Source organism: Alligator mississippiensis, chromosome 9 (genome assembly GCF_030867095.1).
Source record: "Alligator mississippiensis isolate rAllMis1 chromosome 9, rAllMis1, whole genome shotgun sequence".
Lineage (NCBI taxonomy): Eukaryota > Metazoa > Chordata > Crocodylia > Alligatoridae > Alligator > Alligator mississippiensis.
In genome coordinates this window covers 59232128-59245558 of record NC_081832.1, presented here as the reverse complement: position 1 = coordinate 59245558, position 13431 = coordinate 59232128, and the positions used below count along the sequence as shown (strand labels likewise).

The 13431-nt window shown below is 39.1% G+C and overlaps 2 protein-coding genes across 16 annotated transcripts in view; one reads left to right on the top strand and one right to left on the bottom strand.

Moving 5' to 3' along the window:
* PWWP2A (PWWP domain containing 2A) overlaps positions 1–13431 on the bottom strand; it is a 43575-nt gene that overhangs the window by 11592 nt on the left and 18552 nt on the right. For 4 of the 6 annotated variants that reach the window (XM_059733478.1, XM_059733479.1, XM_059733483.1 and 1 more), the window contains one exon: positions 9869–12708. In XM_059733478.1, coding sequence (XP_059589461.1) covers positions 11010–12708 — 1699 coding nt within the window. In that variant the 3' untranslated portion in view covers positions 9869–11009. Of the gene's footprint in view, positions 1–9868; positions 12709–13431 lie in introns of those variants that run through there. The other 2 variants (XM_059733480.1, XM_059733481.1) reach the window with 1 other exon arrangement.
* The window catches only part of TTC1 (tetratricopeptide repeat domain 1), a 109799-nt gene that overhangs the window by 86333 nt on the left and 10035 nt on the right, over positions 1–13431 (top strand). For 6 of the 10 annotated variants that reach the window (XM_059733489.1, XM_059733488.1, XM_059733487.1 and 3 more), the window contains exon 9: positions 12674–12738. In XM_059733489.1, the coding sequence (XP_059589472.1) occupies positions 12674–12738 (65 nt within the window). Of the gene's footprint in view, positions 1–6438; positions 9454–12673; positions 12739–13431 lie in introns of those variants that run through there. The other 4 variants (XM_059733494.1, XM_059733490.1, XM_059733491.1 and 1 more) reach the window with 4 other exon arrangements.

Genomic DNA, 13431 nt, shown 5'->3' with positions numbered 1-13431 from the left:
GGACAGCAAACTGACTTCTGGTTAAAGGTCACAACAATTAAATGGAGTTCCAGTTGCAAATGATTACACAGCTTGGCTTTCAATTACTGATTTAGGTTGCAGGACTGGCAGCTGGAGCAACCCCTTCTTAAACATACAAATGGAGCTACTGTGATCTGAAAGTCATTGCTGGCCAAATATGAAATCCTACAATGCCTCATTTTGTAGAGAATCTCCTGGGCTAGGGACAGACATTACACACAAACTGGTTTAAGTGATCAGAAACTGGTTTAAACTGGTAACAGAACAGATGTTTAGTGCACATAAACCAGTTTGAAAATGGCTGAAACTGGTTTGAGATAAACCTGTAGTTTCAGACTTACCTGATTTGGCTCAAACTGGTTTATGCAATGTCTGTCCCAGACCCCTTGCTGGTTTAAGTTAAACCAGACACCCCCAGCACCCCACCATGCTCTCTAGACTGGACCTGGCTCTCTGCTCCACAGCAAAGTTGGCCCCTCCCCTCTGCTCCCTGGCTGAAGCTCCAGCAGAGACTTGCAGGCTGCTCTCCCCCTCCCCCTTATCACTCCCTGCTAAGCAGAAATTCCCCCCTCCCCTCTGCCTTGCTGAGAGGTATCTGTGTATTAGCTAACAGACCACATACATAGTCTGTGCTGTGACAAAGGCAGAATCAATAGGTAGGTGGTAATGCACCTGTGTTGTTTTCTAAATGGGGTGATAAACACTGAGTTAGGGGTGATAAACACTGTTATCAATTCCCTGCTGGGCTAATCAGAACATCCTGCAGGGACTTAGCCACTTCCGCCCCCCCCCCCCCCAGTTCAGTTCTGTGCAAGGGAAGGGAGAGCTGCTCTAGCACCACCACCCCCAGCTTCTAGCCTGAGCCACTGCAGGCATGTGCTGGCATTTCTGGGATGTCTGTGCATTTACAAAGTGATTTAGCCTAGGCAGGTTAGACTAACCTGCAAAAATTGAGTCAATTCAGGCTCAGGCTTTTTTAATGTCTGTCCCTAGCCCTGATGTTAAAAGCTAAGACTAATACATGTTAATCCAGCTCTGCATAGGGACTTCAATTACTGTAAATTCTGGTCTAAAAATAAAAATTACAGCTGTTAAAAAAAGATCTCTGGCCCTGATACTGCAAGCCCTTACATAGGGGAACTCAGTGGGACTACCTGTGACTAAAAACAAGCATGTGTATAAAGGTTTGCAGAGCAGAGCCAAAACCCAGTCTTCCAAGGAGAGTGTCACCATTTTTTTCCAGCTCACCCTATTCTCTCTTTGGACTAATTGCTTAGGACTGAGGGTTTTTGTGGAAGGGAAAGCTAAGGCTCCTGCCACTGTCCAGCTGCTCAGGATTAGAAACAACCCTGCAACACCAGCTCTCCCATCCCATGCACAGACCAATAATGTGGCAGCTTATTCAGACAAGCAAATAACTATGTAACATAGTGCAGCTTCTAACTTACACACTTGCTTACATAAAGCCTTCCACAAACATTGCTCCTATCTGAAGCAGAAGCAACTACACCCCTTTGAAACAGTTCTAAGAAAAAGGGTAGCAGCTCTATTAAATTCACCAAATAGCCTTAACTTTGGTTAAACTGAGCCATATCCTTATAGACAGCCATAATGCTTGTTCTCACCTGCTGGACCTCAGCCTCATGGAACACCATTTTGCAGGGCTGAGAGTAGAGATGAGAGCATGTCAGTAAGCACAGCTGATAAGTCCTCCCCTGCAAATCAATGCATCCTTTCTGTATTCCCAGGCTGCAAATAAATGCATCCTTTCTATGTTCACATGCCTGGGAATTGCTACTTTGTAGGGACCTTCTGTTTACAGAAGAGAAGGCCACTTGGGTCACAGTTTACTTTAAAATAATATATGAGTATTGATAGCATTTCAGAATCATTACAGCAGCGAAGTACTGGGCACCTGAGGTACATAATAAAATTTCTATTTAACTTCTGATCCTGAAGTCTGACTTACCAAGATTGTTTCTCATACAAGACACTAATACAGCTTCATCCTACTAGTTTGTGTAAGGAGCATTAGAATTAATTTCCAGAACTTTAAAATAACCCAAACATAGCACTGCTTCAGGACTGCCATCCCACAGCTGGGAGCATTTCAATGGTATATTCTTGTTCCCATCAGCAGGCGGAAGAACCTCATTACATAGCAGAACAGGACATTCTGCTTCCATTAAAAAGCTACTGAATGGGAGAATTTTGAAGCGGTTTTAGTTCAGTTTTTTTCAATAGTTAAGATACTCTAGTTGATCTCAGATGTCTAATTAACCACAATATTTACAAATATATGTATTTATAAATCTGAATTCTGATTGCCAATAGATAATACCACCTAATATTTTCACCTCAACACACACATGAAATTGCCGTGAAACCAATTTATGTCATATACTTACTTATTTTTAACACTATCAACTTAAAAGATAGTCAGCCTGAAAATACATCAAGTTAAAAAGTTTCAGGTACTGTATCTGTTCTTGAATTCTGCTGCCAATTTTTGTGTGTTCATAATGACATTTTCACAATGTCTTTACCAAACTATCACTGGACAAACGGGAGTTAATGGTATTTTAGGTTTGGTTTTGGTAAATACTATTGATCATGAGATCACAAACTGATTCTAATTTCAGCAAAATGGATGGATAAACAAAAACTGATCTGTAACTCAGGTTTTCAATGCTGAAAGGGAAAGCTTGAGATATTAAGGAAATGGCTCAGTGAAGTCAACTGGATTTATGAACTCAGGGACTTGAATGTAGACGACTATATTTGAATCTAAGTAAAAAATGTAAAAACTAGCCAGAATTTAAATTCCAAGCAAAGGGGAAAATAAAGAGAGAAGCAAAGTGTAGTTACTGTGCAGTAAGGATAGGTTCAACATTATTCAGGTGTTTTCCAAAGGCTAAATGAATAATTTGGCTCATCCTTCAATTGGCATGACACGAGGAAAAGACCAGATGACTTCTGAAGTGAACACTACTATACTCAAGGTGGAACAAAACTCGAGTTCAATACACTCAATATACTAAATGAACTAGAGCATAAAATGCAATGCTTGTAGCAAGGATTTTTTATTTTTTTTTTTATAACTCTCAAAATCATTTAGTACTATGTGACTGATTGGTAAAAAGTTAATATAATATCTAGATCTGAGAAGGAAAAAAGTGGTCAGACAACTACAGACAATTTGGAAAGAATGAATAAATAGCCATGGTAGAAATGAGATAAAATGATGCAAGGGTTATGAGATGGGTTGTGTCAAACTATCCTGATATTTCTGTGTTAAGAAAACTGATTATCTAAACAAAGCAAATGCTGATAAATATCTGATGCAGTGGCATGCTGGAACACAACACAAAATTGTAGCATAAATAAATAAATAAATAAATAAATAAATAAATGATTAACGGGCTGCTAATCAGTTGTGCTGAAAAGAGAACTAGACTAGAGAGGGAGGTTACTGGTGGAGCTCTCCAAGAATCAAATCTTGGGACTAATATTTTCATTAAAAAACTAAGCAAAAAAAAGTAGGGTTGAACTAACCGAATTAGCTGATGACGTAGTTCAGAAGAATTGCTATCAATTTAACCTTAAATCCTGGAATAACAGAACTAGGATGAAATTTAACAGCACAAGGTACACAACCTTGCACTTAAGGGGCCAGTACGATTTTCTGCCGTAAACTGGAAAATCATCAGCTGGAAACAACAAAAAAGGATAAAGACCTGGGTGTATTAGTTGGTGTACTAATCAAATGACAACTGAGTGCCCTTTAAAAGAGGCAAATGGAATCCCAATATTTACAAAGCAAAGTAATTCCAGTAGACTTAGGGTAGTATTAATGCTACTCTACAACATCCTAATAAGACCACCGCCATGATCAAGATGAATTGAAACAGGAGCCAGTGTGGCAAGGGGCTAGTAGGATCATCAGGGAAATGGACTATTGTACAAGAGCTGGTTTAGCATACCAGAAAGATTTGACTGCTCTTTCTAAATACATCAGGAAGGTAAACTCAAGAAGGAAGAGCTATTTAAATTAACTGGCAACACTGGAACAAGGATGAATTAATATAAACTACATATATTGATCTAGGATGAAAATTAGAAGGTTTCTAACCATCAGAAGATGAGATTCTCAAGCAGTTTTCCAACTGTGTCACAAGAACCAGCATGACTAGTTTTAAAACAAGGCTTGTTAAATTTATAAGAGATCACATGATGTGGTTGCCCATGCCAGTAGAAGGACCAGACTTCAAGATGCCAGAGGTCCCTTCCATTTTATGAAAAAAAAAATCACTCCTTCCTTTCTTAAACCAAAGAAGAGAAATGCTTTACAAAGCAAATATTCAGAGTGAAAAAGGAAAGTGAGAGAATTTTTAAAAAATGTCAATAATCAATTTGTATTGACGTTACATTTTACTTTGTACTTATTGTCAGATAACAGCATTATTTTTAAATTGGCATTCCTTAAAATTATTTATGCATATAAAATAATTAGGAATTGAAGATTTTTATTACACAGGGGCCTGCTTGCACTAATAGTTTATGGCCAAGGTCCAAGTCCTTAGACATTTTCTATTAATGATAAAACAACACTTTGACATAGTAAATTTCTACTTCCCCATTCCCAGCAACGTAGTGGCAATCCAGTTATGGACATTTAGGGACTGTCAGTACAGCCAAGACAGTAGGGGTGTGCAAAACAGGCCATATTTGATTCAGATTCGGCCCAAATCGGGAACAGTGATTTGTTGATTCGGATCACTGTCCCCGATTCGATTTGGCCAAATCCAAATGTGAAGATTCGATGTCAATTCAGAGAATCAGCAATTCAGCCATAGACACAGCTGTTTTTTCTACATACCTCGAGGTACCAGGTGTGGCTTGTGTATGTTGTGATGGTGGGGCAGATGGAGCATCCCACAGGAGGGCGGGGGACCCCCCCCACTGTGTGCTCAGTGGTGAGCCTGGAAGTGGACTGGAAGTATTTCCAGTCCACTTCTGGGTCCACCACCAAGTGTGCAGGGGACCCTCACCCCTGCAACCTCCTGGCTCAGCGATTGGCTGGGGGGGGTCCCCTGGGTGCCCCCCCAGACCCAGGAGGCACCAGTCACTGAGCTTGGGGATGGGGGGGGTCCTCCTTGCACTCCCCGATGGACCCGGAAGTGGACCAGAAATGCTTCTGGTCCACTGCCAAGTGTGTTCGGGACCCCCCCCCCCCCCTTGGGACGCTCCATCCGCCCCAGCACCTCAGCATTCATGGGCCACCTGGTACCTTGAGGTATGTAGAAAAAACATTCAAAGCTGTGTCTATGTCCGAATCATTGAATCTGTCCGAATTGATTCAGAGAGATTAAAGGTCTCCTGATTCAATTCGGATTCAGAGATTCAGCCACTGAATTGGGCCTAATCTCCGCCGAATCGAATCAGCAACTGAAGCTTCGCACAGCCCTACAAGACAGCTCCATGCAGATTCCTCTGCAAGCACAAGGTCTGGAACCAAAAGTGGCTCAGCCACGTTCACAGCTTCGTGGCAATACAGAGCAGCACTGTTCTACCATACCTGTACCACTTGCATGAACGATTAGTCTTCATGAAATCCTGTATTCTGTTTTGCTCCATCCAGTTAATTACTTGCCAGTTTGTGGTTTACCTCAGACTAACTCCTAAGCTAAGCCACAAGTATTTGTAGGGAGGAACACAGGTTTGATGAGTGTCCAGATCAACCTTTATAAAGATTGTCAAAAGTACCTTTTGACAATCAAAATTCAAGAAAAAAAGAAAAGAAAAAGGAAGTCATGTTGGCATAGATAAGCCTCATCTTCACTAGAAAAAAGAAGTGTAACTCTTGACTTGCATGATCTAAGTTTACATGTATACCACAGACTCCTTTCTAGCTGTCAGTCAAGGGTGTGAAGTCGTTTGCCCTTACCAACATAGGTGCACTGTGCATACAAGTTATAGCAGCAAAAATGCACTTTTATGTTAAAGCCAATTTTGCTCAGAGGTGACTTTGCCATACAAGTACAAAAACACAGGTTTGCAGGCATAGCTGCGTCCACATTAGGAAAGCTTCACCAGTGTAGTGTAAATGTATGCTTATGCTGCTAACAGTACAACCACTATTACAGACATGGCCTAAACTAATGTAAGTAGATGAGGCAATCTGTAGCTTCCTTACGAGTTAGCAGTTCAAAATTAGTCTCCTTCTCATTCTGTAGCAGAGGCTGCAAGCTTATAAGAAACTTGCTTAAGATTATCTGGTGTCCATTCAAATTTTACTTTGTATCAAATAACTTAATTAAAAACGCAGGAAGAAAATGCTTAATGTGCACCTAGACTAAAAAATTACTTTTCCACAGGCACCTTACAATGCACCTTTGCTCTCCTTCCCATTCACAGAGACTTCCTTCAATGATCCTTACAACAATGAGAAAACACGAACAAGATATTACTTTAAACGTTGCTGCGGTAAACCGAGCTAAAATTACATGAAATTGCCACTTTGTACACAAACTAGCTCACTGGCATGTTTACCAAATGATTTATTGCATAAAATACCATGTGCTTTACTACCATTTGAACAAGCTATTAATATGCTCATTACTTTAATTTGCCTGTATAACCCTGAGTCTATTTTGTGCCACGTCTTATAAAATTATAAATGAGCACAGTTGAACTCAAGTTGTGCTTCAGATTTTTATTTTGTATTAGTTTCTTGTTCTTCCCTGAGCTCCTCAAGCAAGAGGCCAGTTTTCTCTCTCTACCTTACTTCACAGAGCAGCAAGGACAAGGAGGGGGAGGAGGATAATGATGATGATGATGATGAAGAATAAGGCTCCAAAAGGGCATCATGTCATTTCTTTCTGCAGCTATCCAGGCCTGTTTAGCCATTCTTAGCATATTCCCAGAATTGAAGCAAAAACTGAAAGCATAGCATGCAAGGAAGATCATTTGACATTTAAGAATTTAAAGAGTGGAATAGTTAAGTCATATCTTGGGGAAGGCATTGCACAAAGCAAGTCTTGTATCAGTTTTCCAGTGGTATAATCCTTGTTAAGGTAAGAAACTGGCTACGTTTGGAATCCTTCTCTCTTTAGATTATGTTTATCAAACCCTGGAAAACCTTACTCAAGTGTTAGACCCAACACCATTTGGACAAATTAAAGGAAAAAAAAGCGAGCAATTCTGCAATGTTTTTCTGAGTGTTAGAAACTAAATTAAGTAAAATTTATGACAGACAAAGCTGATGAGCCAATTTAAGTGTTGACATATATTGAAAATTATTAAAAGGACTCTTGAACATTTGTGTTTGATTTCCTGTAGAACTCAGCTCAACAGAAGTACAAATACTGAAAATATTCACATGCAATTTCCAATGTGGAGTGACCATATTATACTGTAAAGGAGTGGGTTCTTACAGGGTTTTTGCAGTACTTATCCAATGCAGATACTTTTAATGTAGTCTAAAGAAGTTGAAAGAAAGGCTACCTTTTGAAGGCACATGACTGAATCCTACTTTCTCACATTGGATAAATAGTGACTATACCAGCTGCAAACAGAAGGAACTGCAAACCCAATAATCCATTGGCTGTAACGTATTTCAGTAAATTGGCAGAACACTAGCAGAAGCACCCCTTACTTTTACTGCAGCTTAATATTTTAGCATACTAGGCTGCTTGGAGTGGGGCTATTTGTACATTCACTCCCACAATGCTATGTGCAATCTCATAACAGTTGCACAGTTTAATTATACAGATGCTATCACACTGGCACTGTAAAAACAGTCATTAACAGACTAAACTGGATTTGGAGACAACTGAAAGTGAACTTAAAACTATGGATATTGCAGAATCAGTGCTCATGCTCGATCAATTCTTGGGATCAGATAGGCATACTTAATTTCTTGCAATTGCAAAGCAGCAAGCATTGGAATAGCCTCAAATATTCCACCACTTCAATATTCCAATCGTAGCCCTCAAGAATAGGGTAATTAGGTATGAAGTACAGATACAGCCAACTATCCAGTTAGTTTGCATTTATTCCCAACATTTGCTTCACCACTAACTGCACTAAATCTTAAAACACGTAAGCTACTCAAGACTACTTTTCCATGATTTCCTGTCATGTATAGATTTTGAATTATGCCTAAAGCAAGTACTTTTGACTACTAATGTAATGTGATGTGAAAGTTTCTTGTATAGTCTATCATCAAAGTTCTGGGACCAAATATTAATTAAGAGAACCCGAGTTATATTTCTTCTTCTGTGTGAATGCTCTGCATTACAGAAAGGAATCCAGTAAAGCATGTGCCAGGATGACCAGTCATTAGGTACCAAACACACCCTGTAAATACTTGCAAACTTAAAAAGTGGACTTATTTTCTTTCCCATCTCACCAAGGAAGATATGAGGAAACACTCACTGTAAATTTATTCTAGAACTATATTCTCTACTCCTACACCAAGAAGTGTTAAAAACTTCCACATCTTTTAAAATGGCATGATAACTTAAAATGTTTTACCTCAAATCTTTGGCTTGAAAACCTAACGAGACAGTTTTTAAAATGCGTGGTCAATTCATTTTGAACTGCTAAACCTGAACAGATAGCCATCATTCTGCTCTAAGCGTAAAGAAATATTTCAAAAACCATATTGCGTGGATTTTTGGCTTCAGAAAGCAGCCTGATTTAACAACGTCTTTTTTTTTTTTTTTTTTTGCTGAAATACAGTAATTGTTTCTGTTTGCAGGAAAGAATACATAAGAGTGAAACAGGATTTCACATAATAAAAATTTGTGTGTTTATTACATTCAAAAAGCATTGACTGTTTTTTCTTGGAAATTGTTTAATTCTCCAAAAAAAACAAAAAAACCCCCACCCTAGTAGAGTTGGAAATTCAATTAGACCTAACACAAAAGATTATCGCAAGTTCCTCAGGAAATCTGAGCAAAAAAAAGAGTTTGGACCAGTGTGCATTTAACACACTGGATATTCAAGAGTTGTGTGAACATAATCTAAACAGGTTGGAAAAAAAACCTCAGCATTTTAGAAACAAACTGACTTGGTTAATAGCATGCAGGAATATAACTGAATCATCTAAAAACTCTACTACAATAAACATTGAGGATTTTTAATGATAAAATCCTTTACATTGTACTTTAAGTTACAGTTAAATTCAATTGTTGGTATTAAATTTGTGTTTCTCATCAGGTTTGCCTATATGGCCAACAATAGAAAAACTTGGGAGGGATGAGGAATGAAGGCAGCCAAATTCTTCACAAGACAGTGCAAAGCTGGAAGAGGAGGGGAAAAAAAAAGATAGTAATTCCAATGGTCAGAAATGGACCAAGAAAGGAAAACACAAAATCAGCTGCATGAAAATGCCCAACACTGAGCAGCAGACATGCAAGAAGTAAGGTAACAGTGGAGAGGGGATTGATTAGCTTTTGACAGATGGAGAGGGGGGGAAAAAAAAAAATAAATAAAACGATCGAAAACATTACCCCACTGTATAAGTGATTTTTTTTCTGTTTTTACTTAAATATATGGAAGAGAATTTACTTCAGGGATAATTAATTTGTAAAGCTTTACCTAGGGCAGGAAGCCCTTTACAGAGCTAGTTTTGGGGAAAAGTGAACAGATGAATGTTTAGTCTCAAAATTAAAAGTATACACCAACTGTGTTTTACAGCAAACAATAAATCTTTCTTAAAGTGCTGAATGAGAAAGGATATTTTACATTTTAAAGGATGTCTTCTATATATTGTGCGCATAGAAAATACTCTAACATCCTGAAATTTTTTCAAAGCTTTTTGAGAAACACACACAAATAATTCAGATTTAGTCAATTTTATTTACAGTTTTTTTACATTTCAGAGCATTACACAATTACATATTCTCATTTTCTGACCTGCAAACAGATACCTTAAACGGAAATATTAAAAAAAAAATGAAGTTAGATACATCCAAAATGCAACAATTACACATCTGACAATTCACAAAGTGTAATTTACTAGGACGTATCCTAAGAATTTAGGAACCACCAGTCAGGAGAAAATCTGACCAATTTCAGCAATCAATTTATTTACACATTCAAACAAAGCCTCTCTTGATCTAAACTCCCAGGCAAGAGGCCTGGAAGATTTCTTCAGTGGAAGAAAGACAGGAAGTTATAGTTCACACCTATGCAGCATTAACAGCCCTTGATCCCAAATACTGAACTTTTTAGCTTTGTCTTTGAGCAACAGGCATCCCTTCGGCTTGTCTGACCCTGAAGTGTCATACTTGTGCCCGTGTGCATAGAAAGACTGAGTGTTTGAAAGAGTGGTCACTAAGACAAGATCCCATTTAATCTGGTCTTTAAACTATGTTGAAACTGTTTCAGGAGAGTAACTAAATAGCTTTCTAGGATGTATTTAAACACGCCAACATGGTTGGGACCAGACCTTTTTACAAGTGTTGTAAACGCACTTTGGCCCCGTTCACACTGGCGAGCCCAACTGTCTTAAAAGCTACTTGAAGTTTAAAGACGATTCAGATAGGGCTTAAGTTTCTGCACTTCCCCTGGTGGGCCACTGAGATCACAGCTATTACTTCCATCCCTTACGTTTACCCTTCGCCATGTAGTAACTAAGTACATACTGGGTAGAAACTACTAAAAAATTCCCTGCAAATAAACTGCCTTTCAGCTGAGGCTATGGCTCCTATGCACGGGGTGTTGGGGAATTTTTAATTAAAAAAGATTCTCACTTGAAAAATACTGAAGTTCTCATTTTAGCCTAATTTCAATTGCATGTTCAATTCGTTTAGTAGTTTAACTTTCAAGAAACTGCTACAAATGGAACAATTTTAGTATAAAAAGAGCAATCAACTGAGTGCAACTTCTTGAATTGGCCAAGTCCTTCATAGTAGTTCTCTAACTAGGCTATAAATTTGCGGAGCCTCCAACTTTCTTGCCTACCTTACTTTCCACGTTCACGTTTCAAACTGTGTCAGCAGGGCCCGAACTTCGGGAGTCAACTGCTTAGCAGCCTTAGCTGCCTCTGTGATAGCCTTGCGGTAAAGGCCCTTTCTCTTCTTATTAAAGCGCGACTGAAAGTTTTCTAAAAAGGGGGATAGTTGTGAAAGAGCAAGAAAAGATGTTGTTGGGGACCCAAACCACGAAATACGGGCTTCCTGTCGAACTAAAAGGCCATTATCTTTCCGGCTCACAGTTATGGTAAGAATACGGGCTGGCCACCAAGGGAAGCCATAAATCTTGGCCCAAACAATGTCTCCTACACATATGGTCCTGCCATCTGGTGTGACACATTTAGAGACGTTTTTGGAAAAAACTTTCATTTTCAAGGAATTACCAAGCTTTTTCTCTTCCTTTGAAGAGGAGGAGGAAGAGGAGGTGGAGGAGGAGGAGGAAGGTGCATGCATGCTGCCTGGAGGAAAATCAAAGCTTTCAGTAGAACTACACTCAGAGTTGGTAGATTTCAAATCATCTGTACTATCACTACTACAAACTGATGCACTGGAAGAGTCAGATTTCTTTTGATTAAGGGTCATGTAAACCGTTATATTGCTTTTGCTGCCTCTCTTGCCCAATGTCTGGTGTTCATCCTGATCAACAGTTACATGCACTTCACTTGTGTCCTGAACCTCACTGCTGGCCTCTTCAGGGCCTTTTGAGGGGCTCTGGTTTTCTGAAGGGGCCTCACCTGCTGAGCGGGTGGAGGAACAACGAGACTGGGGCTTAGTTGCCATCTTGCCACTCCGTATTTTCTCAAGTCCTGTCTTGAGGGAAGAGTCATTTTCTTCGTTCCGGTACCTTTGTGGCTTTAAACGCAATCGAGGTGGAAGGGACCCTGAGCTGGTGTTCTGAAGACGCCGCGTGAAATGGACCTTTGAATGTGTGTTTTTGGAAGAGGAAGTTGCACTCTGTTTTTTTTGTGCCTTCTCTTTGGCCATTTTCAAAACTTCTCGAGCTTTTGCATGATCCATATTTTTGCTCTGGAGAACTTTTTTAGTATTTAACTGCGCTTTTGAAGTATTTGCTTGAGAAGAAACTTTAACTACTCTGCTTCTGCTATGGGCAATATTTGAAACTTTGACCACAGCATTCCTTCTCTGGCTTTCATTTTGGCTTTTTCCATCCACTTTATGGTCAGTCTTAAGTTTTTTATTCACAGTAGTTACACTCTCATTTCTTCGCTTTTTATTATCATCATATTTTGAAGAGTCACTTGCATTGCCACCTTTTTTAATTTCTTTTTTTTCTGCAACAACACTGTTTTTACATTTGTCACACAAGACCTGCCTGGGTCGTAGTTTGATAGCATTCATAATAGAAGTGGGTTCCTCCCTGTACATTTTCCGCTTGGGCCGCTTAATTTTTCGGGGTGGAGGCTGAGGTATTGATTGGTTATATGTGTCCCTGATAAACAAAGGAGGGGGATATGGCGCTCCCTCATGAAAGAGAGGGGGTGGTTTAGAAGTCCATAAGCTTTTAGCTAGGCTAGGTTCTGATGGCTGAATGGGAGAAGAGTCATCAGGGACTGCACCATTGGCTTCACACTTCACCTGTGTCTCATCTTGGAATGGTTTACTTTGGAGCTGCATGGCTTCAGGTTTATCTTTGTATTCCCTTTTAGGAAATATGGTCACAGGAATTCCATGGGGTCCAAACCTTAAAAAAAAAAAAGAAAAGAAAAAAAAAGTAAGTGTTTTTTAAAACTACATTAAATGATTTTATTTAAATGCCTATGCTAATAGATTCCCATTTCTGAGATACTAAATTTAGTTTTGTTTAGAGTTCTCTCTCTCAAAACAACCCTTCAGTCCTAACTCAAGGTTTTGACAGAAGGACTTCGAACTATAGCCAGTGGAACACACTGAGCAGACTTCAGACTCATGGGCAAATCTCTAACAATTGTATCACTTCCTACAGTAGCCAAAAATGTACATTTGCTACAAGTATCTACAAACATATTACAGTAATCTAGCCTTGACAGCTCACTAAAGAAAACAAGACCTATACCATAGGAACTGCAAACTGAAGACGACATAGAAGTGTCCCCACTTCCCCAAATTAACATGAAACTTGATTTGGGGTAATCTAAAAAAAGGCAATAAACACCCCGTTAGATTTCACACAGTTCCTACAAGTATTTTGCAAAATACAAAAATATTGGCCAACTTATTTTGGTTCCATCAAGGGAGATTCATTATATATAATACTACCACCCGATACAAATGGATTGAAAAAACAAAACTGTAAGCTATAAGAAGCTTCATTTTAGGACAAATGCTATCCGATACATTATAACTAGAGAGATATCAAACAAGCTTGTGGCTTCCCTAATAAAAATATAGGCTAAATACAGACTTCAAAAAGCCCCTGGAGGAAGTG